Below are 26,291 nucleotides of genomic sequence, written 5' to 3'. Positions count from 1 at the left end.
TTCAAATCCTTGGTTGGGAATTTGGAAGACACCTCAAGAGAGGTGTTTTCACTTTTTTCAATTTTCTTTTTCTTTTTATAAAATAACCCACTTTAATAATTTTAATCTTTTAAAATTTATATTTTGTTTAAAAAATACATATGAATTCTAACTATTAACTTCGCCAAGCACAACTCCAATGTTATTTTCAACTTTAAAAATTTCAAATAAAGTGAATATATTTTTGATTTTCATGGTCAAACGCTGAGCTTAAGGTACTTCAAAAATGTCTTACAATTACTAGTTAATGCTGGTGAGATCTGATGTACGATAAATTTGGCCTTTGGGTGAAACCACTGGGCAAAATAACCAAAGACTAATTATTGCCTAGTTTGGAAGTTTCCCTTTCCCTTCAATTTGTCCTGTGTTTTGAGTTATTGGTTAAAAATATATACGAATTATCACTTTATCGCAAATTCACCCTTCAAAATTCATAAATAGCACTTAATAATTCAAATAGAAAAAGGATCCTTGAAAATTAGGGTGTGAATTCACAAAAATGTGACAATTACCATTACCTTTCATTTTTTACGTTGTGACTTGGAAGTATAACTAAGTCCATCACAAGTACAAGAAGTCACTACTGCCATTGGCAAAAGTATTTTGGCTGGCAAGATTTAAGTATATGTGCCTCAGAAAGGGATACTACAATAAGGCTTAGCTGATGTAGAAAATACTAAAGGGAAATATAATGGATCTTCATTATTTTTTTATCCAGCTTTAAACTGTTATTTACAATCTATAATTGTACTTGGATTGAAAATCTACAAAAAGGTTTGGCCAACCAAAGCTATTGAGTTCTAGACATTATTAGGCTTGGGAAATTGACTGATACATCCATCTAGGTGGAGCGAAACTTAATCATTCAATATGAACAAAGCCTGTCAAGATGGCAAATATACCAGCAACTGACCTCCATCGCTGGCTATGGCCACTGCACGATGGCTAGAATCATCAGAGACAATGGATGACACAGCTGCATCTGGAATAGGAATCAGGAATATTAGTAAAATTCTAACTTCACCATAAGACAAACAGAGTATTTGTGTTAGAGGAAAAAAGAGCAATCTCAGTAATCCATAGTTTCCTAGAGAGACGGAGGAAACTGATCGAGAAAGGGAACATCTACTCCCTATTCTGAGCATGCCACTTGATAGATTTGACACAACCAAAGTGAACCGTAAGGAGAAGGGATAAAGGACGACTAGACCTTGGGGGAAGGCTGACAAAACATGAACATCTTATTTAAAAGACCACCACCATGTCACTATTTCGGAGAAAGTAAAGTGTTCAATAAGAAGAGATATGTATTTTGCACTCTTACCCAGCCAAAGGACATAAAAACATAAGTTTTTAACACTATCGAGCTAATGTTGCCGTTTAATCAAGGATGCCGCTATTTTGCCAACAGATGATCTTTGGGAATGCTTAAATTCCTAGGTCACTAAAAGAGATAAGGCGAAGTAACATAATGAGTAATTACTGAAAAACAATTTTTCAGATGAAAGTACGTTTGTCTAGAACCCAAAAATAAATAAACAGAGTTAGCATTGGAAGTCTTCACTTATAATAGCTGATGGATATCCATAAACCAAACATCACACAATCACTGTTGCAACAAAAAAGAGTACCTTTGAAGTGATGCAGATTTTGGAGCTTTTTCCCTGTAGATAGTTCCCACATGTAGACCAGTCCATCACTTCTCCCAATGATCCCATGACCAACTGAAAAACCCATTGCAGTAGCCCTGAAAGGCAGATAGGCTGAATGGTCACCATTTATCATAAAGACAGTAAAATAACATTTCAGCACTAATTTCTTTTTTAGCGTTTTACCACTTGATGCGAGAAGTCAACCTGCTATCAATCTTTAGAGAAGATTAGACCAGAAAATACCATATATTTCAGGAATCTAGATCAAAAGAGTAGTTTACAGTGAACGGAACATTGCAGCCTTGCAGACAGATACGGAGTCTTTACTTAATTTTTAATGTCTCCAAGAATGTTATGACAAACCTGATTTAGGGGTATGCCTGTTTAAGGATGTTCATTTTGCTAAGTTGTCACCTCATACAAAGTAGCTTACAGGAAAGGAAAGGGAGACCACCGAGAAACTGTCCCATAACTGTAAGTGAAAGTAATGTTCCCATCTTCCTCCATCCCTCTAAGCCGCCCCCCTCTCCAGCCCCAAAAAGAAAGAAGGCTTTTGGTTAACATTTTCATGACAAAACTGCCAAAGTAAAACCAAAGATTGCTGGAAATAACTTTTTTTTGGGTTCAATTGGTGTGTATGGAAAATGGAGGGACACAACCCTTTATGAAAAGACATATTGTTTTGGAAAAGGAGTGAATGTTCAGATAGTTGTGTCTATTCATTAAAAGACACAATGTTTCGAATGAACAGACATGACCCTTCCAAAGGATACATACACCTTTTCGAATGAACCATCGCCACCTTTCGGAAGGGGCACTTGATGGCTATATAAACATGCATTTATCCACAGGTTTTGGTATGAAAATTTTTTTGAATATACAAACTCTTCTTGTCTTCAAAACATTCCGTGTGATCAATCAAATCGTTGAGTGAGTTCGAAGAAATTCCAATTGTTTGAGGTACCGTTACAGTTGGTTTGTTTGGCCATTTTATCCTGGGAGGAAAATTCCACAACCTCGGGTACTTGAGGGGAATTATTTCCTTAAGGACGCTCCGTGAATACGGAAGACTTGGCCATTTCTGTTTCATCTTAATTTCTGAAAAATAAAACACACTTCTTTGAAAGATTATTTTGATCTGGTGTTGAGGGTGTTGTTGTACTTTATAGTGTTCTTGTTTTAAACTTGAACTAGTGTTGCGAAAATACAGATTGTGTGTACCCGAAAAACTACAATCTTATGGAAATAATTTTTTAGAAAAAGAAAAAAAAAAAAAAAATTTTGCTTGTTTGGTGAAATTTTCTTCATATCGCATTTTACGAACTAGTGTTGCTTGTTTAGTTCGTTATCTCATATTTCATATCGCATTTTAGTTCGTTATCTCATATTTCATATTGTGAACATTGTCTGTTGACTGTTGTTGCTGTTGCGGCGGTCGCTGCTTAGTTTTGCTTCGGGAGTAGTCCCGTCAACGTGTGTGTGCCTTGTATCTCCTGGCTGCTGCTTGGATATTGCCACCGGCTATATCCTTTTACTTCCCTATTTTTTGCGTGTAGTTGTGGCTGTGGGCGGTAATGGGTGGTTAGGGTCATGTCCGAGGGGGTTGGGGCGTGGGGCTGTGGCGGGGGCGGGAGATGGGGGGAGAGCGGGAGTGGGTGGGAGGCCAAGGGTTGGCCGAGGGGGGGGTAGTGGGGGGCGCGTGGATAGCGACGGTAGGCTGAGGGTTGGGTCTTGGAATATAGGGACCCTTCAGGGGAAGTCCATAGAGCTGGTGAAGATTCTTAGGAAGAGAAGGATCAACCTTGCGTGTGTCCAAGAGACCAAGTGGGTAGGGTCTAAGGCTAGGGATGTGGACGGTTACAAGCTGTGGTACTCTGGGAGCGACAGGCGTAGGAATGGAGTTGGCATCTTGGTAGATGAAGAGCTTAGAGGTCAGGTAGTGGAGGTGAAGAGGATCAACGATAGGTTGATGACTATCAAGTTGGTCATTCGGGGGTTTACCCTGAACGTGTGTAGTGCCTATGCGCCGCATGTGGGATCGGAGGGGGAGGAGAAGATGCGGTTCTGGGAGGCCTTGGAGGACGTGGTGAGAGGCGTGCCCAGTTCGGAGAAGATTGTGGTAGCAGGGGATTTCAACGGGCACATCGGGGCGCTACCGGGAGGCTTTGGGGATGTGCATGGAGGTTTTGGTTTTGGGGAGAGAAATGAAGAGGGGGCGAACCTATTGGAGTTTGCGAGGGCGTTTGGGCTGGTGGTGGTGAACTCGGGCTTCCCGAAGAAGGACGACCACCTGATCACTTTTCGGAGCGCGGTGGCCAGGACCCAGATTGACTTCTTGTTGCTTAGGAAAGGGGATAGGGCGCTGTGTAAAGATTGTAAAGTCATCCCGAGTGAGAACCTTTCGACCCAACATAGGCTCTTGGTTATGGATTTGGGTATGAAGAAGAATAAAAAGAGGAGGAGTAAGGAGTGTAGACCGAGAATTAAGTGGGGCGGTTTGACGCCAGCGAATGCGTGGGAGATAGGGGAGAGGTTGGCGGGAATGGGGGTGTGGGAGTGTAGGGGGGACGTGGATAATATGTGGGACAGGGCGGCAGCGTGCATCAGGGAAAATGCAAGGGAGGTGTTGGGTGTTTCTAGGGGCCGGGCCGGACATCATCGGGGGGATTGGTGGTGGAATGAAGAGGTGGGGAAGAAAGTGGAGACCAAGAAAGAGTCGTATGCTAAGTTGGTGGAAAGTAAGGACGAAGAAGAGAAGCGGGTAAACAGGAAAGAGTACAAGCTAGCAAGGAAGGAGGCGAAGTCAGCGGTCACGGCAGCTAAGACGGCTGCTTTTGAGAGCTTGTATGCAGGGTTACAGGGGAAAGGAGGGGAGAAAAAGTTGTTCCGACTCGCTAAGGCTAGGGAGAGGAAGGGTCGTGACCTCGATCAGGTGCGGTGCATTAAGGGGGAGGACGGTAGAGTGTTGGTGGAGGACGGCCACATAAAGAAGAGATGGCAGTCGTACTTTCATAGGCTCTTGAATGACGAGGGGGACAGAGCTATTGTGTTAGGGGAACTGGAGCACTCAGGGGAGTGTCGGGATTTTAGCTATTGTAGACGTTTTAAGGTAGACGAGGTTAGACAGGCAGTCCGCAGGATGCGAAGGGGTAGGGCGACGGGGCCGGATGAGATACCGGTGGAGTTTTGGAAGTTCGTTGGAGAGGCTGGTGTAAGGTGGTTGACTGCATTGTTCAATGAAATTTTCAGGACAGCAAAGATGCCCGAGGCGTGGAGGTGGAGTACCATGATCCCCCTCTATAAGAATAAGGGGGACATTCAGTGTTGCAATAACTATAGGGGGATTAAGTTACTGAGTCACTCTATGAAGATCTGGGAGAGAGTGGTCGAGGTGAGGCTGAGACGGATAGTGTCTATCTCGGAAAACCAGTTCGGATTTATGCCCGGCCGCTCGACGACGGAGGCAATTCACCTGGTACGGCGGTTGGTGGAGCAATATAGGGAGAGGAAGAAGGATTTGCACATGGTGTTCATCGACCTAGAAAAGGCGTACGACAAAGTCCCCAGGGAGGTGCTTTGGAGATGCTTGGAGGTGAGTGGAGTACCGCAGGCATATAGCAGAGTAATTAAGGATATGTATGAGGGAGCGAAAACCCAGGTGAGGACGGCGGGAGGAGACTCAGAGCATTTCACTGTCCTGACAGGATTGCATCAGGGATCTACTCTTAGTCCCTTTTTGTTTGCGCTAGTAATGGATGTGTTAACGCGGCGTATCCAAGGGGAGGTGCCGTGGTGTATGCTTTTTGCAGACGATGTAGTCCTGATAGATGAGACGCGAGGGGGTGTGAACGACAAATTAGAGCTGTGGAGGCAAACTCTGGAGTCTAAAGGGTTCAGGGTGAGCAGAACCAAGACAGAGTATGTGGAATGTAAGTTTAATGACGTAAGGCGAGAGAATGAGGTAGTGGTGAGGCTAGAAGCGCAGGAGGTAAAGAAAAGGGATAAGTTCAAGTACCTCGGGTCCGTGATCCAGAGTAACGGTGAGATTGACGAGGATGTCTCGCACCGTATCGGGGCGGGATGGATGAAGTGGAAACTTGCATCGGGGGTGCTGTGTGATAAGAAGGTGCCGCCCAAGCTTAAAGGTAAATTCTATAGGGTGGTAGTCCGTCCGGCCTTGCTGTATGGAGCGGAGTGTTGGCCAGTTAAGAACTCCCACACCCAAAGAATGAAGGTGGCAGAAATGCGGATGTTGCGCTGGATGTGTGGACTGACCCGAAGGGATAGAGCTCGGAATGAGACTATCCGGGAGAAGGTTGGGGTGACTTCAGTGGAGTGTAAGATGCGGGAAGCACGATTGAGATGGTTCGGACACGTGAAGAGGAGGGGCATGGATGCCCCGGTCCGTAGGTGTGAGAGGCTAGCGTTGGATGGTTTTAGACGGGGTAGGGGTAGACCGAAGAAGTACTGGGGTGAGGTGATTAGGCGGGACATGGAACAGTTACAGCTTACCGAGGACATGACCCTAGATAGGAAGGTCTGGAAGACGCGAATTACGGCAGAGGATTAGGGCCTGTTCGGGTCGCTAATGTAGGGAGGTAATTGGTGGGGGTGTATTCCTGGTATGATTCCGTATTCAATGTTCTGTTCCGTGTTCCGTGTTCTATGTTTGTTACGAATCTGTGTGCTTTCCTCTGCTTTATATTCCTGCATTCCTGCTTTACTCTGTTTTATATTCCTTATGGCTGCAGTATCTATGTTATGTCATCTGCTTCTGTGCTGTACTATGTGTTTGTTTGATATCTCGTAACTTGAGCCGGGGGTCTTTCGGAAACAGCCTTTCTACTTCATCAGAGGTAGAGGTATGGACTGCGTACATCTTACCCCCCCCAGACCCCACAAAGTGGGAATACACTGGGTTTGTTGTTGTTGTTGTTGTTGTTGTGGTGAAATTTTCTTCACTAAAGTTTTTTTTTTTTTTCCGAATATGTATAGCTTGATTTCTGGAGATTAAAACTTTTAGCTTTCTACTCCGTTTGAATTTAACAAGTGATTTGAAGAAATAAAATCTTCATCACAAGTTAAAGATCACTCGGTTGACGATTGGAACTCATAAAAACTTCATCGTTAAACTAGAAATAAGAAGTGTTTAAAGTTGTTGCAATTTTTTAATAAGTATTTCGATATACTTAAGGTACTGTCTTGTAGTGACAGGAAAATGACGACTGATAGTCAAATGCATGATGCTGGAACGACTATGGCGGCAACTAGTATTGCCATGAAGAGTCGTACTAATGCTCTGCAAGCTATGGCACCGGCGGAGAAACCTGAAAAGTTCACGGGTACTGACTTCAAGAGATGGCAGCAGAAAATGTTCTTCTATCTCACAACTCTGTGTCTTCAGAGGTTCACGGTTGAGGAAGCTCCGGAGGTGCTCGAGGGAACCTCTGAAAAAACGCTTCGTGATTGTGGAGGCTTTGGAAACACTCAGATTTTCTTTGCAGGAATTATATCTTAAGTGGTCTCCAAGATGACCTTTACAGTGTTTATAGCAAAACCAAGACTGCAAAAGAGTTATGGGGAGCGCTAGAACGGAAGTACAAGACGGAGGATGCCAGAACTAAAAAGTTCTTTGTTGCAAGATTCCTGGAGTACAAAATGATAGACAACAAGTCTGTTGTTTCCCAAGTGTAGGAACAGCAAGTGATCATCCATGATCTCCTAGCGGAAGGTATGATTTTGTCAAATACCGTTGTTGAACAATTTAAAAATGTTCTTAGTATTCACATGAACTTTATTGTAGGTTTAATTGTGAATGAAGCGTTTCAAGTAGCAGCAATAATAGAAAAGAGCTACCACCTATGTGGAAAGACTTCAAAAACTATTTGAAACACAAACGTAAGGAGATGTCAGTCAAAGATCTGATTGTACGATTACGCATTGAAGAAGATAACAAGGCTGCGGAAAAAAGGTCAAGAGGCAATTCTGCAATGAGTGGAGCAAACATTGTAGAAGATAACCAAAACAACTCTAAAAAGCGAAAGAAAGCTGGAAGTAAAAGCAATCAACCCAAGAAGAAATTCAAGGGAAAGTGCTTCAATTGTGGCAAGATTGACCACAAGTCTACGGATTGTCGGGCCCCGAAGAAAGGAAAGAAGAAGGACCAAGAAAATCTGGCTGAGTGTAAGAAAGAAAAGGATGACCTGTGTGCTATGCTTTCCGAATGCAACTTGGTGGGAAATCCTCGCGAATGGTGGATGGATTCTGGTGCCACCCGCCATGTTTATGCTAACAAGGAGTTATTTTCGACGTTCGCTCCGGCTCAAGTAGAAGAAAAAATCTACATGGCAAACTCCGCTGCTGCAAAAGTGGAAGGAACAGGAAAAGTGTGCTTGAAGATGACTTCCGGCAAAGTGGTGACACTTAACAATGTCTTGTATGTTCCTAAGTTACGAAAGAACTTGATTTCTATTTCACTTCTAGACAAGAACGGATTCAAATGTGTATTTGTTTCCGAAAAAATTGTACTTAGTAAAGGAGAAATGTATGTAGGAAAAGGCTACCTCAATGAGGGCCTATTCAAAATGAATGTTGAAATCAATAAAAGTTCAAATTCTTCTTACTTACTTGAGTCTTCCAATTTGTGGCATGAACGATTAGGTTATGTTAATTACAAAATATTACAAAAACTGATTAACTTAGAAGTTTTGCAAAAACTCTAAGTGCAATAAATCAAAGTGTCAAACTTGTATGGAATCAAAGTATGCTAAGTATCCGTATGTGTCCGTTGAAAGGAATTTCAATCCCTTAGACTTAATCCACACTGACATTTGTGATATGAAGTCAACACCATCATGTGGTGGGAAAAAGTATTTCATAACTTTCATTGACGATTGCACTAGATATTGTTATGTCTACTTGCTAAATAGTGAGGATGAAGCAATAGATGAGAATGTACATAATGATGAGAATCCAAGATGCAGTACAAGTCAAAGAACGTCAACTTCGTTTGGATCGGATGTTGTAACATTTCTTTTAGAAAATGAGCCTAAGCGATGGCGTCTTCGGACTCATCCTTTTGGAAAGAGGCAGTCGATAGTGAGATTGATTCAATCTTAAGTAACCATACATGGGAATTGGTTGTCCTCTAGGAAACAAACCTTTAGGATCTAAATAGATCTTTAAAAGGAAACTGAAAGCGGATGGTACAATTGACAAATACAAGGCAAGACTTGTAGTAAAACGCTTCAAACAAAAAGAAGGCCTTTTTTACTTTGATACATTCTCGCCGGTAACAAAGATAACGTCGATTCGAATGTTAATTTCCTTGGCGGCAGTCTATGGTCTTGAAATCCATCAAATGGATGTGAAAACCATATTCCTAAATGGAGAATTGGAGGAAGAAATTTACATGGAACAACCTGAGGGTTTTGTGGTTCCAGGAAAGGAGAATAAGGTGTGTAAACTTATTAAGTCATTGTATGGACTAAAGCAAGCATCTAAACAATGGCATGCGAAGTTTGACCAAACCATATTGTCAAACGGGTTCAAAATTAATGAATGTGATAAATGTGTTTATATTAAAGATACTCCAAATCACTAAGTCATTGTGTGTTTATATGTGGATGATATATTGATCATCAGTAGAGATATTTCAGATATAAATGCAACAAGACGAATGCTCGAGAGCAAGTTCGATATGCAAGACCTTGGAGTTGCGGATACGATCTTAGGGATAAGAATCCATAGAACTCCACAAGGGTTGGCATTGTCATAGTCTCATTACATCGAAAAGATACTGACAAATTCAAGTATATGAAATTTGGTATTGCCAAGACTCCATTGGATGTGAGCTTTGCACTTCGAAAGAATGAAGGTGAAAGTAACTCACAATTGGATTACGCAAGAGTATTGGGATGTTTAATGTATATAATGAACTGTACACAACCAGACATAGCATGCGTTATTAGTAAGTTGAGTCGGTACACGAGTAATCCTAATAAAACTCATTGGATGGCAATGAAAAGAGTTTTGAGGTATCTTAAATACACTCAAGACTACACTTTGCATTATAATAAATATCCTGCGGTACTTGAAGGATGTAGTGATGCAAATTGGATCACCGGATTGAACGAAGTAAAATTCATGAGTGGATATGTATTTACTATCGGTGGAGGAGTGGTCTCTTGAAAATCATCCAAACAGACTTGTATTGCTCACTCTACAATGGAATCTGAATTTATCGCATTAGATAAAGCCGGTGAAGAAGAAGAATGGCTCCAAAATTTCTTGAAAGATATTCCTTATTGGCCCAAACCAGTGGCACCAGTATGTATACGCTGTGATAGCCAAGCGGCGATAGGTAGGGCAGAGAGCATGATGTACAACGGTAGATCTCGTCACATAAGACAGAGACATAATATCATTAGAGAACTTCTCTCTAGTGGAATTATCACTGTTGACTATGTGAAGTCAAAGAATAATGTGTCGGATCCACTTACAAAAGGCCTATCTAGAGAAGGAGTTGAGACAACATTCAAGGGAATGAGTTTAAGGCCTAGGACAAGTCAGCATAGCGGTAACTCTACCTAGCAGACTGGAGATTGCAAGAGCTAGGTTCAAGAAGATCAAACAAAGTTTTCTGACAGGTTCAACATTGTCAAAATACCAACCCATTCTCATGATGTAGACAATGTTTAATAAACAAGGATAAGACTTCTAAATTTGACAGATTTGACCAAATAGTTTAATCTATAGGATTGAACGTTTAGAAATCACCTATGTGAGGGCGAAGTGGAAACCGCTTCAAGGAGAATGTTAGTAAAGGCCTATTCTCTAAACTCTCATGAAATCGGGACGTGTTCATGGCTGAAAAGAACAAAACCGTGAGAACCATAAATGATAAAAGGCTGGTTGTGTGACATGTGTTGTCTAGGTGTACATTAAAGGTCGAAGGTTCAAAGATATCAAATCTACCGATTGACGGAGTGCATCCGATACATGTTCACTACGGAAATTTCAAAGGGAAACCCACTTATCTTGATGCAATCAGTCTTTGCTTGATGATCACATATTTGTCCGTAAAGTTTTACAAAGAATAGTCATTCCCCATTCATGTGGGGGATTGTTGAGTTCAATTAGTATGAATTGAAAATGGAGGGACACAACCTTTTATGAAAAGACATTATTTTGAAAAAAGAGTGACTGTTCAGATAGTTGTGTCTGTTCATAAAAAAAGACACAATGTTTCGAATGAACAGAAATGACTCTTCCAAAGGATACACCTTTTCGGATGAACCATTGCCACCTTTCGGAATGGGCACTTGATGGCTATATAAACTTGCATTTATCCACGGGTTTTAGTATGAAAAATTTTCTGAATATACAAACTCTTCTTGTCTTCAAAACATTCCATGTGATCAATCAAATCGTTGAGTGAGTTCGAAGAAATTCCAATTGTTTGAGGTGCCGCTACAATTGGTTTGTTTGGCCATTTTATCCTGAGAGGAAAATTCCAAAACCTCGGGTACTTGAGGGGAATTATTTCCTTAAGGACACTCCGTGAATTCAGAGGACTTGGCCATTTCTGTTTCATCTTAATTTCTGAAAAATAAAACACACTTCTTTGAAAGATTATTTTGATCTTGTGTTGAGAGTGTTGTTGTACTTCATAGTGTTCTTGTTTTAAACTTGAACTAGTGTTGAAGTAGTGTTGCGAAAATACAAATTGTGTGTACCCGAAAAACTACTTTTGATAGTTTATTTTAACCGTACAGGAACTTCGAGATATCTTTCATTGACTTGAGATATTTAAAGAATCAGCTTTTCTTTCGGTACTCAAGCAATGGAAATCTCACAGTTCTCATCATCAAAATAACCTACAACAACCGTTATTTTCATCGATGCTCCAATTTTATTCATTCACTGTCCCACATCATTAGCTTTTTGTCCGGTCAACTTAGTATTCACATGTAATTAAGCAAAGGTAACAAAGGTATAATAGGACAAACCAGTTCGCTACAATGATTTTCAATGTCTCTTGTGGTGGATTGTGAAGAAAGCGATTTGGAGGACAAGGGACAAGCTTTCTAAAATTTCTGGGAATTTATCATCTGATGCATGAATCATGCAAAGGAACAACATGATTTTGGAATTGTCCTTAAGACAAGCCTCTTTGCCAAACCACCAAACCTGACATCGTAAGTGTATCCTTACCCAATCTTCAACAACCATGATCTCCTTTAGTCTTTTAAAGTGTAGGATGAAATATGCAATAGCTCTTGGAACTATAAGGTCATTTCTCCTTTTTATGATAATCAACAAATTCAAATGAAGAAAAGATTTTTAAAAAGCATGAATAAAGATTCTGACATATGTTTTCCAGAAGTTACAGTACAAGATGTTGGGAGTACCTTGTGTCTAGAGAATTTCCCATGATCATTGTGTTATTAACCAATAGAGCGAGCCTCCACCAATGAACTGGGTCAGACTGCTGCTCACTATATTGATAAGCAGGCGAATTTGGATCAGGAGCAGTAGAAATAAGAAGCCAGATTGCCACATCTTTATCCTCTAATGAGCAGAAGGGTCGATCATCACTTATTTCCAAGAAAGACATCTTTGTGACATCTATTATTTCGTTAATAATCTCTTCTGTGACCCCCGCTGGAACAGTGAACTTTCTTTGCCATCTAAAAAGACTGACTGGAAGACATTGAAAAACAGAAGTACTGGCAGCAGAAAACTTTGACACAAGCATGCACTTCTTTATATCCCTGAATATTAACCAAAAAACTGTGAGAAGGGACAGTAAACAAAAAACCTCTAGGAATCTTAAGCACCAAACTCAGCAGAAGTTATTCTTGCTCTTGGCATTTGCTTTTGATATTTGTTCATCTTCTAGAATGGAAGAAAGCAGCAAGGCGTATGGAGTGCGACAAAGAAAAATAGTGAAAACAAAGTAAGAAGAAAACTTTTAGACCCTTATATATCTAAACTAATAAGGTATGGTAAAATATGCAGTAAATTAGCTGCTATTAATTTCATGTAAGAAGTTTTAAAGCAAAATCATGTCTCATATGCATATTCTCTAAAACAATTGCACGGCAGCCAGCTCTGATGACACTGCTTCTAATTGATTCTCTTTTTCATTCTTCTTTTCAGCTCCTACCGAGGATGATGTGAGATCTCTTGAACATATATTTACATCTATGTGCACACTAGTTTTTCTGGGTGTGTATAAAAGTGACTAACAATTTGACATTCATATATTAAAATATATATCATTTAGAGACTCTTGAAGCTATTTGCATGTACAATTGAGTAGAAAGGAGGTATAATTAGTAATCTGTTTATATTCGGAGAGAATGAACATTACTTCGAGAAGAAAGAAGTAAACTATGAAGAGAAACAAAATAAGGAAATTGATCAACAATAAAACACAATGTGCACGTTACAAGTACAGCATCATTTAAGATTACAAGAGATATGTTACCATAGGCTAAATTCCCCGAATCCATTGTACCCAAGAACCAAATTAGGGAAATTTGGTATTCTTTTCAGTTTAATTGAAGAAAAGGGTGGGCAATCAGGTGGCAGCAAACAGCGTTCTTCTGTCTCTGCACTGCAAATTCAGAGTTCTGGAGCAAATCAAACTACATAACAAAAGAAACAAAACATAATCACATCAAGAAGCAACACTAATTCTAAGTTGGACACCAGATCCTTAGAGCGAAGAAATTTTTATACAAGTGGTAGAGTACAATAAATGACTGATAAAGCACACAATTACCGTTAAGTGGTCAAGTATTGCAAACATTGGTCCTATGAACTGATAAAAGGATTGGATTTAATGAGATTACGAGAAAGAAAATTCAAAATTAACTCAAAAATTATAATCACTGCAAGATCAATATTGGATAAACATGAATAAACTTGAAACCCACAATGCTTAAGAAGAGTTACCTCCATTTTGAATTCATGACCCATATGTACAGCTTTCCACTTTCTTCCACGGCGACAAGGCGATCAGGTGGACAAACCAAGATACAACATACCCTTAGTGTTGTTTTCAGTTTAGTAATGAGAGAGAGAAAACCATTTCTAATTTGCACAATCTTCACTGCATTTTCCCCGAAAAGATTTGAAGCACATAATGAGCACCGGCACTTTATATCTCCCTCCCTGAGAACAAATATGACAGATCAGTGCATCAGCCTTCATCTATGCTATAAAATAAACTAAAGACCAAACACTTCTGTCTCAAGTGAAATGCAACCTGCAGCTTGGGGCTTTTACACTGTTGAACAACACAAGTGATTGCCCAATTGGTGTCAACTGCACAGCAGCACTGTCCAGTTCAATCTGCATAAAACAATTATAGATTATGAGATATTACAGATCAAGCCATAGGCCCACAACAATACCATTGAAGAAGAGAGAACATCTCACATCTCCACGAAAGGCACCATCAGAAAATTGGAAACGTATAGAAACGTGACCAATAAAAGAAGGGCACCCCCTTTCTTCTCCTTCCATAGGAGCCTTGTACATGAAAATAGTTCTATCCTCATGCAACGGTTGACCACATAAAACACAAATATAAAGATCATTTTCTTGTATACTTAGTAGCACTGATGAAATTGGCATGGGATGGGCATAACCTGCAATAGCCTTGAGAATACCACTTCTTTCACTCTCAGTCTTTAAATCTTTTGGCAGTTCAATGTTTACATTCTCATTATTCTCCTTTATCTCAGTGGTGTCAGCAGGAAAAAATATTTTCTGGTTTTGCTTATCTAACAGAGGACCAGTAAACCTGACACATTGTTGGTCTCTGGACAACATTTCAGTCAAGTTGCCTTCGGAATTAGTTGCAGTTGAATCAAGAAACTTTGAAGTTTGAATATGGACTAGAATCTGATTCGTTTGTTTATCTTGTGATCTGGAGGCCAAGTTAAAAGGTGTATCACTGGTACTAGTGAACCTTTCTGTAGTATTGAACTTAAGGGGCTGTCCTTCAGTGTGGGATTCATCAGTAGATACAAATTGTTCAATTTGGTGCTGTTTAGAAGAGCTTCCTTGCAAGAAATGTGAGTGCATTGCATTTATGTCTGCACTTGTCTCTGGAACAGAATCATCTCTGAAATCTCTGCAGATGATATTTTCAGACAGAGAAACGTGCTGCACCATAGATTCAGGTGGTGGAATGCCAATTAATCTCCCACTGACAATTGAGCCAGTTGTTCCACTAATTTCCTTTCTTGATACTTGAACAAATTTATGCGTGCTTGGTAAGAAGTCATTTTCTCTTTCTGTTCCTGTTCAACAATTTATTATTTTTCAATCAATTAGTCTACAGACTCTAGTTTACTTAAGAGATTGAGAGCTCATATCTCATCAATATATAGAAAATTTTCAAGTTCAGACTAGCTAGATAAATAATAATTTCATCAAAAGACAAAATATGAGATATTACTGGGCTATACCAATCAGTCTATGACTCTATTCATCCTTTGTCAATGAAAAAACAGGTCTAGGAAAAGCACACAGGAAGTATACCATCTTTGTATCTCCCTCCCTGAGAACTCTGGCAAACTTAGAATTCACAAGAGAACACTTTTAACTGACAGGCTGAAAAAGAAGCCAGTATTATCTCTGGGAACAATAACACACCCACTGTAGTCCCACAAAATAGGAAACAGCAGTTACTCTGACCCTTCAATCAAAGACTCGAAAGATCATAAGGAGATAAAGTCACCTGTTTCACCATTGCAAGCTGCTTTCTTTGCTTCTAAATTCTCATTCTTTGATGGCCCCACAATTTCAGGTCTGCAGGTTTGTAAACCTTGAACACTTAGATCTTCTTTAGCAACTTCAGCTACTTGTAGAATCTGAGCTAACCCCTGAGTTGGAACACATCCACCTTCAGAATTATCAAAACTATCAGGCACAACAGCTTCTGAAAGTGAACAAGCGGTAGATGCTGGACCACAACCTCGAACTGGAAAATTAGTATTTTCCTTCTTCTGTCTGAACAGTGAATTCTCATTTTGCACACTGACTGGAAAAGAAAGAAAGAGGGAACTAAAATAAGCTTTAAATAGAAGACTTCATGATGTATCTTCTGAAAAGCAATGATTGAGATTGCATCTAAGGTTACTCTATGAGAGAAGCAATAATCAGCTGAAATTAAAAAGTTACAGACTACAGTTTACCAGATGTGGAGTCAAGACAAAGGTCGGTCATCTTATTTTCGTCCTGAGAATTGTGGATAGATACTTCTGCTGCTTTTATGCCATTCTTTTTCTTTCTAGTGTATGTCCTAAGCAGAGGAAGTGCTCGGGGAAGCAGAAATGTCATCATTGAGTTGGCTATTTCATGTCCAGCAGAATCTGACTCACTTTTCTGTGAGTTCACTTCCAAACGAGATGTATCCATTTCACTTTCTGGATGTGAATAGATTATTAGAGAGTCAGGAACAGCGGTAGTAACAGCAGCTACACCATCCTTCACAATCTCTGACGTGAGAAAAAAAGAATCATCTACAAAAATGAAGAGACAAGCATTTAATGATTTAATCAGGGAAGTCAAGTAGGAGGTAATGCAAGATGCAGCACTAAGGAACAGCACAGGTAAGTATTAGCTCATAGTACCTGGTGGGTGATCCAAGGTATCAGGTGCCCAAAGATTGGCATCATTAATTCTCTGTGTTCCATCCTCAACTGGTGATTCTCCATCCTTCTCTTCAGCCATTTGGTTCTCACTTACCTGCTCATCAGAACTTTGATCAATCAAACTGCGAAAAGTTACAAAAAATGTACCTAGCTAGCAATTTCAGTAACCAAACAACTTGCAGAAAAGGAAAATGTAAGATTGCTGTCCCCTTTGGTTTTATTCTTTACATGGGATCTTATAAAATAATAAAAGTAGTACAAAAGGACTAGTAGGAAAAAAAAAATATATGCATAATAAATGAGAACAGTGTATCAGAGCATTTGACGTGAATGAAAGGGAAAAAAGGCAGAGCAAACACACTAACCAGCTTTCCATCTTTTAATAATTCCGTAAATTCTTCTAATGGTTTTTCAGTATCATGATTTAAATGCTTCCTCCCTCCTTGAGAACCAAGACTATCTACTTTCAGATGATCATTTTGGTCAAAAGATTCTACAACTGGAACCAGAACATTGTCCCTCTCGATTATTGGTTGCAAGCTCTCTGACTCTTGTAATGCTTCTGAACTATTGCAAGACCCTTTACTTGAAGAGAAGGGAGGTGGATGTTCACCATATTCCTGTTGGCTGGAATTCAACGCTTTGATATCGCTACTTTTATTCTGACGTCGAGGTTTTCTGAGAGTGATATTGGCAGCTGACTTGATATTATTGGTTCCACCTTTACTATTTCTCTTCCCAAAACTTTGTGGTTTTTCCAAGTGTGTTAGCAGATTAGGATCTGTTTTTGATCCCGTGTGTTCCATTTGGTTTACTGCCTCAGATGTTTCATTCTTAAGATAGATTGACGACAAGGAATTCTGCTCTGGCGTTCCACTGATATTTGCCACCAACTCTTCTAGAGGTATTTTAGTCTCGGGATTCAAATACTTTCTCCCTCCTTGAGAGCTAAGACTATCTACTTTCAGATGATCATCTTTATCAAAAGATTCTACAACTGGAACCAGAACTTTTTCTGTCTCATCTATTGTTTGCAAGCTCTCTGGCTCTTTCAATGCTTCTGAAATATTGCAAGATCCTTTACTTAAGGAGAAGGGAGGCGGATGTTCAACATATTCCTGTTGGTCAGAATTCAAAGTTTTGATGTCACTACTTTTATTCTGACGTCGAGGTTTCTTGAGACTGGTATTGGAAGCTGATTTGATATTATTGGTTCTACCATTCCTATTTCTCTTCCCAGCACTTTGCGGGCTTTCCATGTCTGTTAGCAGATTACCATCTGGCTTTGATCCCGTGTTTTCAGTTTGGTTTGCTGCCTCAGATGTCTCATTCCTAACAGAGATAGACGACAAGGAATTCTGTTCCAGTGTTCCATTGATATTTGCCACCAATTCTTCTAATGGTATTTCAGTCTCAGGATTCAAATGCTTCAGATGATCATCTTTGTTAAAAGATGATACCACCGGAACCAAAACTTTATTTCTCTCGTTTATTGTTTGCAAGCTCTCTGGCCCTTTCAATGCTTCTGAACTATTGCAAGACCCTTTACTTGGGGATAAGGGAGGCGGATGTTCACCATATTCCTGTTGGCGGGGATTCGACGCTTTGGTGTCGCTACTTTTATTCTGACATCGAGGTTTCTTGAGACTGGTATTGGCAGCTGAGTTGATATTATTAGTTCTACCTTTCCTATTTCTCCTCCCAGCACTTTGTGGTTTTTCCATGTGTGTTAGCACGTTAGGATCAGTTTTTCCCGTGTGTTGAGTCTGATTTACTGCCTCAGATATCTCATTTCTAAGAGAGATGGACGACAACAAATTCTGCTCTGGTGGTCCACTGATATTTGCCACCAATTCCCTGAGTAACCTCTGAACAAAGGTGTTCTTGAACCCAAAAAACTGCACTTATACACACAATAAAGAGAAAAGAAATAAGAACTTTAGGCTCATTTAGTTAAACTTCAACCTCTTAATATTCCCATTCAAAGTTAGAGAAACTTAACAACTTCAAGCACTCTGCAAGCTAGCATTAAAAAAAAAATTGATCCAAAGGAAATTTACTAGTACAAGGTCCATAAACAGATAATAAATTTTACAAGCTCCCACAATATCTCTGCTAATATAGAAAATAGTTCCTAACCACGCTGCCTGAGTTTCTCACAACAAGCCTCAGAAAATTCTTTTGACTAGCTTAGCTTCACATCTTAGGGACTAAATGTGATGTGTAGGTTATTTACAACACATCTTTCAGCAGTACGATGTAGAAGATTGGGTAAATAAACTCTCTTAACAATAATCCTCCAAAATGACATGATAAAAGAGAATATGATTGCTTCCAGATAAATTTAGGATTAGCATGAAACAATGTAGTCCTTAATAGAACAAAACTGCATGCACGTTTTGACCTCAGACTAGACCAAGGAGACCAATTCTTGTTACAACAGTATCAATACTTTCAAACATATCAATGTCACTCAAAAATAACAATTCAAATGGCAAAAAGGTAGAACATTTAGTATTGCAGTATGTTAACTCGGTTCATAAATAGGCTCAAGACACACCTCTACACCATCAATCTTACTGGAGTATCTCTTTCCATGCAACAATTTTATTTGACATCCTTTTTTCTGGAAACTCTCCCATGCAATCTCTGGAGTTTGCCCACTACATGACTGCCCATCTGTAGAACTAATCTGTTGTGAGGCAGATGCAGGAATTTATTATAAATCCAAAGCAAGAGATGTAGTAACAATCTATTCAACATGTTGCAAAAGGCAGCAGAATCTTTGCTACACACCGTAAATAATGGCCCCTTGAGGCCTTCATGAATTTCCATTGTGTAAGAGACTCCATTTTGAGTCCTTAGAGCACTGTATCCAATAGGATAAGGATAGCGGTCTTTTCCCTGCAAGTCAACAAGCCAAATTAAGTAATACTGGAATCTCTTGCACACTACATTGTATAGAGACAGATCTAATTCTGCCGGTCATGCTTTTCTGCTGATATTAAGAACAGAAATTTCAGGAATAGTTATAATCTAAAGGAAAACAAGACAATCAAACTCCACCATTGAGCTCCAAAAATAAAGATATATCCCTGCAGTGTTATATATATATAAAAGATGAAATGGACTGAGATAGTCCAACATGTTTGCTGAACAATCAGCAAAATTCTGTTTAAAACTTATACCTCTACACCAAATGAGTGTAAACATATATTGTGGATGTAAGTCATTTCCCATTCCACTCCTACTTTATACTTCCTCCTACTAACATTTAAACATTATTTCCACACTGATACCGATAAAAATCACTAAACACTCTTTCCCCAAGACTCACCTGATTCCCCCACCATTGTCACGTTCCACTAGTGCTATAGGCTACACCAATCAAACATCGGAAAATGACATAACAAATGATCTTTTGAAATTTGAAGGTAAAAAGTTTTTCTTGGGAAACATTTTTCATCACATCAAACAGCACCGTAATCAACATTAGAAATTGTCATACTGAGAGTTGAACCACAATCTAGGTGTTTCTCGATTTCCTTTTGCCTATAAGTGGATCCACTATTTTCCTCAAAATTAATTCCATAAGATTACATGACTGGAAAGCATAAAGCTCAGGTTATGTTCTGAAAACTACCAGAAAATTAGAATTTACTATGAATTTGCCATCGCATTTTGCTAAGAATACTCAGCTTAACTTGTCAATGCATAACATTTGTCACGGTTCAGGTAAGATAAGATTATGATAACAAAGAACATTTGGCAGCAGCTAGTCATCCATAATTATCTTGCAAAAATGCAGGGGGCAAGGCTACGTACAAAAGATCCTTGTGGCCCGGCCCTTCACTGAACCCCAGCATAGCGAGAGCTTTAGTACACGAGGCTACCCTTTTTAGTCATCCATAATTGTGGTGTCTAGGCCAGTTTTCGCACACCTTGACTAATTCCAGGGATACCTGTCACCTTCCACCAGCATCAGGTACCAAGTAACACTGTCCACCAAGACTAAGACAAATGGGGAGAAATCACCTACTATTTTTTGTGTCTGCTAGGATTTGAACCCAAGGCCTCATGGTTCTCATCCCACTTCATTGACCACTAGGCCACACCCTAGGTGCGCATTAGCCCAAATTTTAGCTCATTATTTCTTAGGTAGGCAAAAGATCCAGATAAATATATAAGCTCCAAAATTAAGACATAAGCTACATTGCTGAGAAAAATAGTTCATGACTTAATCTATAACCATAATTTCTTTCCAGACTATGCTGACCTAAAATTTATACAATCATAAATAGAGTATAACAAAAATTGAGCAAAATACTCATATCCACAACCCACAATGCTTCGAAAGGTCCAAAAAACTTATATATTAGCTACATGACTAAGCTCAATAGTTCATCAATTGACCTACAAGTAGAATCTCCTCTCAAACAACATTGAGACTAAAAAAATGCACTTACACATACAGAAAAATAAAACAAGTTATTCGATCGAAAAGGAATAACGAGATGAAATTGTTACCCTAGAGGAACTCCAGAATTGAGCTATAAGCCTATAAACATAATTTCTGATCAAACTACGGTGAAATAAAAATGTATTCACACATACAAAGTAGAACAAAATTGAGCAAAATACTAATATACACAACCAATAGCGTTTTGGAAAGCTGCCAAAACTAATATGTTAGCTACATAACTCAACTCAGTAGTTCATCAATTGATCTATAACGATAATTTCTATTCAAACTACACTAACCTAAAGATTTATGCAATCATAATTCATACACATACATAGTAGAACAAAAATTGAGCAAAACACTATAATATGCACAACCAATAATGATATGAAATATCCAAAAACTAGTACACAATTAGCTACATGATTAATCTCAATAGTTCATCAACTGATCTAGAACTATAATTTATATTCAAACTAAGCTGACATAAAAAATCATGCAATCATATACATACGTAGCAGATCAAAAATTGGGTAAAAACTCATGCACAACCAATAACGCTTCGATAGTTCAAAAACTACTACAACAACAACAAAAAACGACAATATACCCAGCGTGATCCCACAGGAGGAGTTTGAGGAGGGTAAAGTGAACACAGACCTTACCTCTACCTTGAGAGGTAGAGAGGCTGTTTCTAAAGACCATAAGCTAAAAGCCCTAAAAACTAATAGATTATTAGCTACATGACTAAGCTCAATAGTTCATAAATTGATCTATAACCATTATTTCTATCCAAACTATGCTAACCTAAAAATTTATGCAATCATACACACATATAGTAGAACAAAAATTCGAAAAAATACACATGCATAACCAATAATGCTCCAAAAACTCCAAAAAATCGTGATTGATGCAATTGATGAAATATTGATGAAATAATACCCATATACCAATATTTCATCAATTGCATCCATATACGTCCCATTTCTCCTCGCTAAACTTTGCCATTGAACTTCTCTCTCTAGATATTTTAAAAATTCGCGACCGAATTTATGGTCAAAATTAAATTGTTCGACTCTCGAAATTCGAACTGTGCCACATAAATTGGGACGGAGAAAGTATTACTATTACCTACATGACTATGCTCAATAGAGTTCATCAAATTGACCTATAAGACTATAACTAGAATCTCCTTTCAAACTACATTGGGATTTTTAAAAAAAAAAAAAAAAACAAATTATGCAATTGAACATACAAAAAAAAAAGTTGTTCGACCAAAAAAGGAATCGCAAATTTGAAATTGTTCATCAAAACACATCTAAACTACCAGTTGTTCATTTTTCCTATCAGATATCAAACTCAAACACTAATAGTTCAAGTGTATTTCAATGAACATTCGGTGATTGTTCAGGTAGGAAACTAACACACTAGATAGTTCAAGTATAAAACTCAAAAAATCAAGATACTTTAGATGTGTTTTGATAAACAACTGGTGATAGTTCAACTAGGGCTCACACACCTAATAGTTCAAGTATAAAACTTAAAAAATCAAGATACTTTAGACGTGTTTTGATAAACAATTGGTGATAGTTCAATTAGGAAACTCATACACCTAATAGTTCAAGTATAAAACTCAAATAATCGAGATACTTTAGGTGTGCACCAATAAATAGTTGGTGATAATTTAGATAGAAAAGTTGCACACCTGATGATAGTTCAGGTATAAAAAGCAAAAAATCGAGATACTTTAAATGTGTTTCGATAAATAATTGGTGATAGTTTGTTTAACTAGAAAACTTCACACCTAATAGTGCAAGTATAAAACTCAAAAAATCGAGATACTTTAGGTGTGTTCGATAAATATTTGATGATAATTCAGGTAGAAAACTCGCACACCTGGAGATAGTTCAGGTATAAAAATAAAAAAAAATCGAGATACTTTAGATGTGTTTTGATAAATAATTGGTGATAGTTCAACTAGAAAACTCACACAACTAATAGTTCAAATATAGAACTCAAGAACTCAAGATATCTTTAGGTATGTTTCAATAAATGTTAGGTGATAATTTAGGTATAAAACTCAAAAAATCAATATACTTTAGGTGTGTTTCCATAAACAGTTGATGATAATTCAGGCAAAAAACTTACAAACCTAATGATAGGTCAAGTATAAAACTCAAAAAATTGAGATACTTTAATTCAAGTAGAAAACTCGCACACCTGATCAGGGACGGCTCAACCCTTTCGGAGAAACGGCAGATGCCTAAGGCCCCAAAATTTGAGGAGCCTCATTTTTTTTTAGTAATAATAAATTACAAATTTTAAGAAATATATTAAATACTATTTATATAAAAAAGAAACATTTTTTGTAAAAAAATTTAGGAGTTTGATATAGTAAAAACTTTTTAATGCATTGACTATATTATTAATTAAAAGAATTGTTAAATACGATTATATAATTTTAAAAATAGACTTTATAAAAATAATTATTTTTTCTTAAAAACGTAAGCCTCCATTTGATTTTTGCCTTAGGCCACAGATTTGCTTGAGCCGCCCCTGCACCTGATGATAATTCAGGAATAAAACTCAAAAAATTGAGATGCTTTAAGTGTGTTTCAATAAATAATTGGTGATAGCTCAACTAGGAAACTCATACACCTAATAGTTCAAGTATAAAACTCAAAAAGTCGAGATACTTTAGGTGTGTTCAATAAACATTTAGTGATAATTCAGATAGAAAAATCGCATACCTGATGATAGGTCAGGTACAAAACTCAAAAAAAAATCGAGATATTTTAGGTGTGTTTTTTATCCGCAACTCAGAAAAATTATGCAAAAATGGATGGAAAAGGAAATCAGAAAATAGAAACAGTTACCCTAGAGGAGCTCCAATACTTCTTATCCCATGTACCATTGTACAACTTTCCAATTGATAATATTTCCAGTCCGTCCGAAGCATTTTTCTCCATTGAAATTTGAAGTCTCTAGAATTTTTGGGAAAATGGAAGAGGAGAGTTGAAATGGCGGGAATTGAATTTCACAATTGGGTTTTGTTCCCTCTTAAATTCATTTTCTTTTTCTTCTTTTTTTGGGGGGTTATTTTACGTTTGAGTCCCTTTGTATCTGTTTTAAGTGACATTTTAGTCCATAAACTTAACACTTGGTTTGACATTGCACCATGGTGCATATCGGTCGGTTCGATTTGGTTAATCTATTTTTGTTTTTTATCGATTTTGTTGTCGATTTAACCGATAAAAAAATATTCACACATTTTTTCTTTACTTACTCCTATTTCCATTTGTTCTATATTATCTTCATTGATAAAGTCTACACAAATTAAAAGAACTAAGACAGGAATTATAAATTACAAAAGACAATAAGGTATGTTTATAGAATTTAAAAACACTATTATATAAGTGTGAATAATTATACAATTTTAATAGATTTAACCATTAACTAAAACCTTAAAATCGAAAACCGTAGCGAACCAATAGCTTGATCATAAGAAAATTTATAAAGAGGTTAAAAAATCGTTAATTCAATAACCAAATACTGATAAATTATAACATGTTTATCAATTGAACAAGTTTTTGCATACTCCTGTCCATATGGGTGAAATTTTGTTTTTAAAAATATTGAAATCATGATTTTTATTTGAGAATTTGAAAACTTTTACGTGATGTCAAATTATGATCCCAAATCATATATCCAAATATTGATATGAAATGATGATATCAAATTATATGTCCAAAACGCTAACTTAGTAGTTCATCCAGCAATAATTTTTATGTTGTATTTTGATTTTCCTACGAGGACATTAATTTTTAGTAGTTCATCCAGCAATAATTTTTATGTTGTATTTCGATTTTCCTATGAGGGCATTAATTTTTAGTAGTTCATCCAACAATAATTTTTATATGGTATTTCAATTTTCCTACGAGGATATTAATTTTTTGTAGTTCATCCAGCAATGATTTTAATATCAAATTTCCTCGTAATTAACGATTTTAATGGTAAGTAAAGGCAAGGGATTAAGGGTGGCGGAGAATCGAACATTTATCAAGAATGTGAAAGTTTAAGTAACCAACTAACTGAGCTATTAAGATTGTCCTAAGTACTCTCTTCATCTTAAATTATTTATCATGTTTTTTTAAAAATAGTTATTTCAAATTATTTGTTATTTTAAAAGTTTAAGATAAAATTAATTATTTTTTCTATTTTATCTTAGTAGTAATTATTCTTGAAAATTATAAATACTTTAATTATTGGGTGCTGAAGAAATTTTCAAGATATAAATAAGGGTAAAATCATCAAAATCCCTCCTAATTAATAATATTTTCTTACAAGTCATGTGAAAAAAAAAAAAAAAAAATGACAGATAATTTGAAATAGAGTGAATAACAATTAGGGGGTGGTGATGACCAAGCATAAAATTGAATGTTGAATATCTATCTTGTCACATTTATACATGGCTTTGATAAGAAAATTCATAATCAAATTTTTAGACATCGGACATTCTACATTCAATTGGTAAATTTTTGAAAAATAGTTTCTCTCTAAAAATAAGTTTCTTAAAAATCAGAAAAATAATTTACTTATAAAAATAGGAAAAACACACAAGTGACATTCAATGTTTGATCGTGTCTTTCCCGCCCTTCAACACACTTTCTCTTCACCCTACCCTCGTAATCCCCCATCTCCAGCACTCGTACCCTTACGGGGCCGTTTGATAGAGTGTATTGAAATGTTAATGCATGCATTAGTTTAATGTGTATTAGTAGTACCTTGTTTGGTATACCTTTTTACCCTATGTATAACTAATGCAAACATTGGTTATACACTCTATTGTGTATTAAGGTGTGTATTACTAATACCTCAAAATCCATGGCTTTAGTAATGCAATAGATCTAATGCATGTATTAACATGCTTAAAGACCCTATTACCCCTCAAAAAATTTCGCGCATCCTTTCCAACATATCTATTGAGGGTATTATGTAAAGATTTTTTTTTTAGAAATTATGTAATTCATATTTTTTTTAATACATCGAACCAAATACTGCATAAGAAAAATACAAGCGTAACTAACACAAGCATTACTAATACACCATATTTTGCATTATTCTTATACACTCTACCAAATGACCCCTAACCTTCAATCCTCATCCTCGTCCTTCAACACACCATCTCTCTTCACCACCACCACCCCCGGCCTCCACCACTCGTACCCTTATACTTTCAATCTCCATCCTCATCTTTCATAGTATTTATTCACATTATATACAAATATTTTCAAGAAATCATAATTTTTACCTACATACCGAATAGAGTTTGAGTCAAACACGGTAGAGGTGTTGGATCAAAGTCCCTGGAGACTTGAATATAATCTCAAAGAGATGTGTCAAATCAAAACTTCCTTAATTGGGAATAAAAGAGGGTGGTCTTAGATCGAATGGGTTACATAC

At 37.6% G+C, this 26,291-nt stretch overlaps 1 protein-coding gene across 5 annotated transcripts; it reads right to left on the bottom strand.

The window, feature by feature from the left end:
* Positions 1–713: 713 nt before the first annotated feature.
* On the bottom strand, positions 714–24,048 carry LOC107848260. Of its 5 annotated transcripts, none has more exons than XM_047399494.1 (14): positions 23,705–24,045; positions 19,163–19,270; positions 18,927–19,058; positions 16,732–18,264; positions 16,346–16,460; positions 15,908–16,234; positions 15,451–15,753; positions 14,142–15,004; positions 13,969–14,054; positions 13,656–13,874; positions 13,186–13,314; positions 12,104–12,466; positions 1,671–1,786; positions 714–1,021 (listed from the first exon to the last, which is right to left on the bottom strand). In XM_047399494.1, the coding sequence occupies exons 1-14, from the start codon at positions 23,795–23,797 to the stop codon at positions 924–926; spliced, it is 4,485 nt and encodes a 1,494-aa protein (XP_047255450.1). In that variant the 5' UTR covers positions 23,798–24,045; the 3' UTR covers positions 714–923. The 5 variants fall into 5 exon arrangements, 3 of the variants coding, with proteins under 3 accessions (XP_047255450.1, XP_016548457.1, XP_016548459.1); XM_016692971.2 differs by having other exon boundaries at positions 14,142–15,010; positions 23,705–24,043; XM_016692973.2 differs by lacking the exon at positions 23,705–24,045 and adding an exon at positions 20,192–20,674 and having other exon boundaries at positions 14,142–15,010.
* Positions 24,049–26,291: the final 2,243 nt, after the last annotated feature.

This window comes from Capsicum annuum, chromosome 11 (assembly GCF_002878395.1).
Source record: "Capsicum annuum cultivar UCD-10X-F1 chromosome 11, UCD10Xv1.1, whole genome shotgun sequence".
Lineage (NCBI taxonomy): Eukaryota > Viridiplantae > Streptophyta > Magnoliopsida > Solanales > Solanaceae > Capsicum > Capsicum annuum.
Note: the sequence above shows the minus strand (reverse complement) of the source record. Positions and strands in the feature narration are given on the sequence as shown.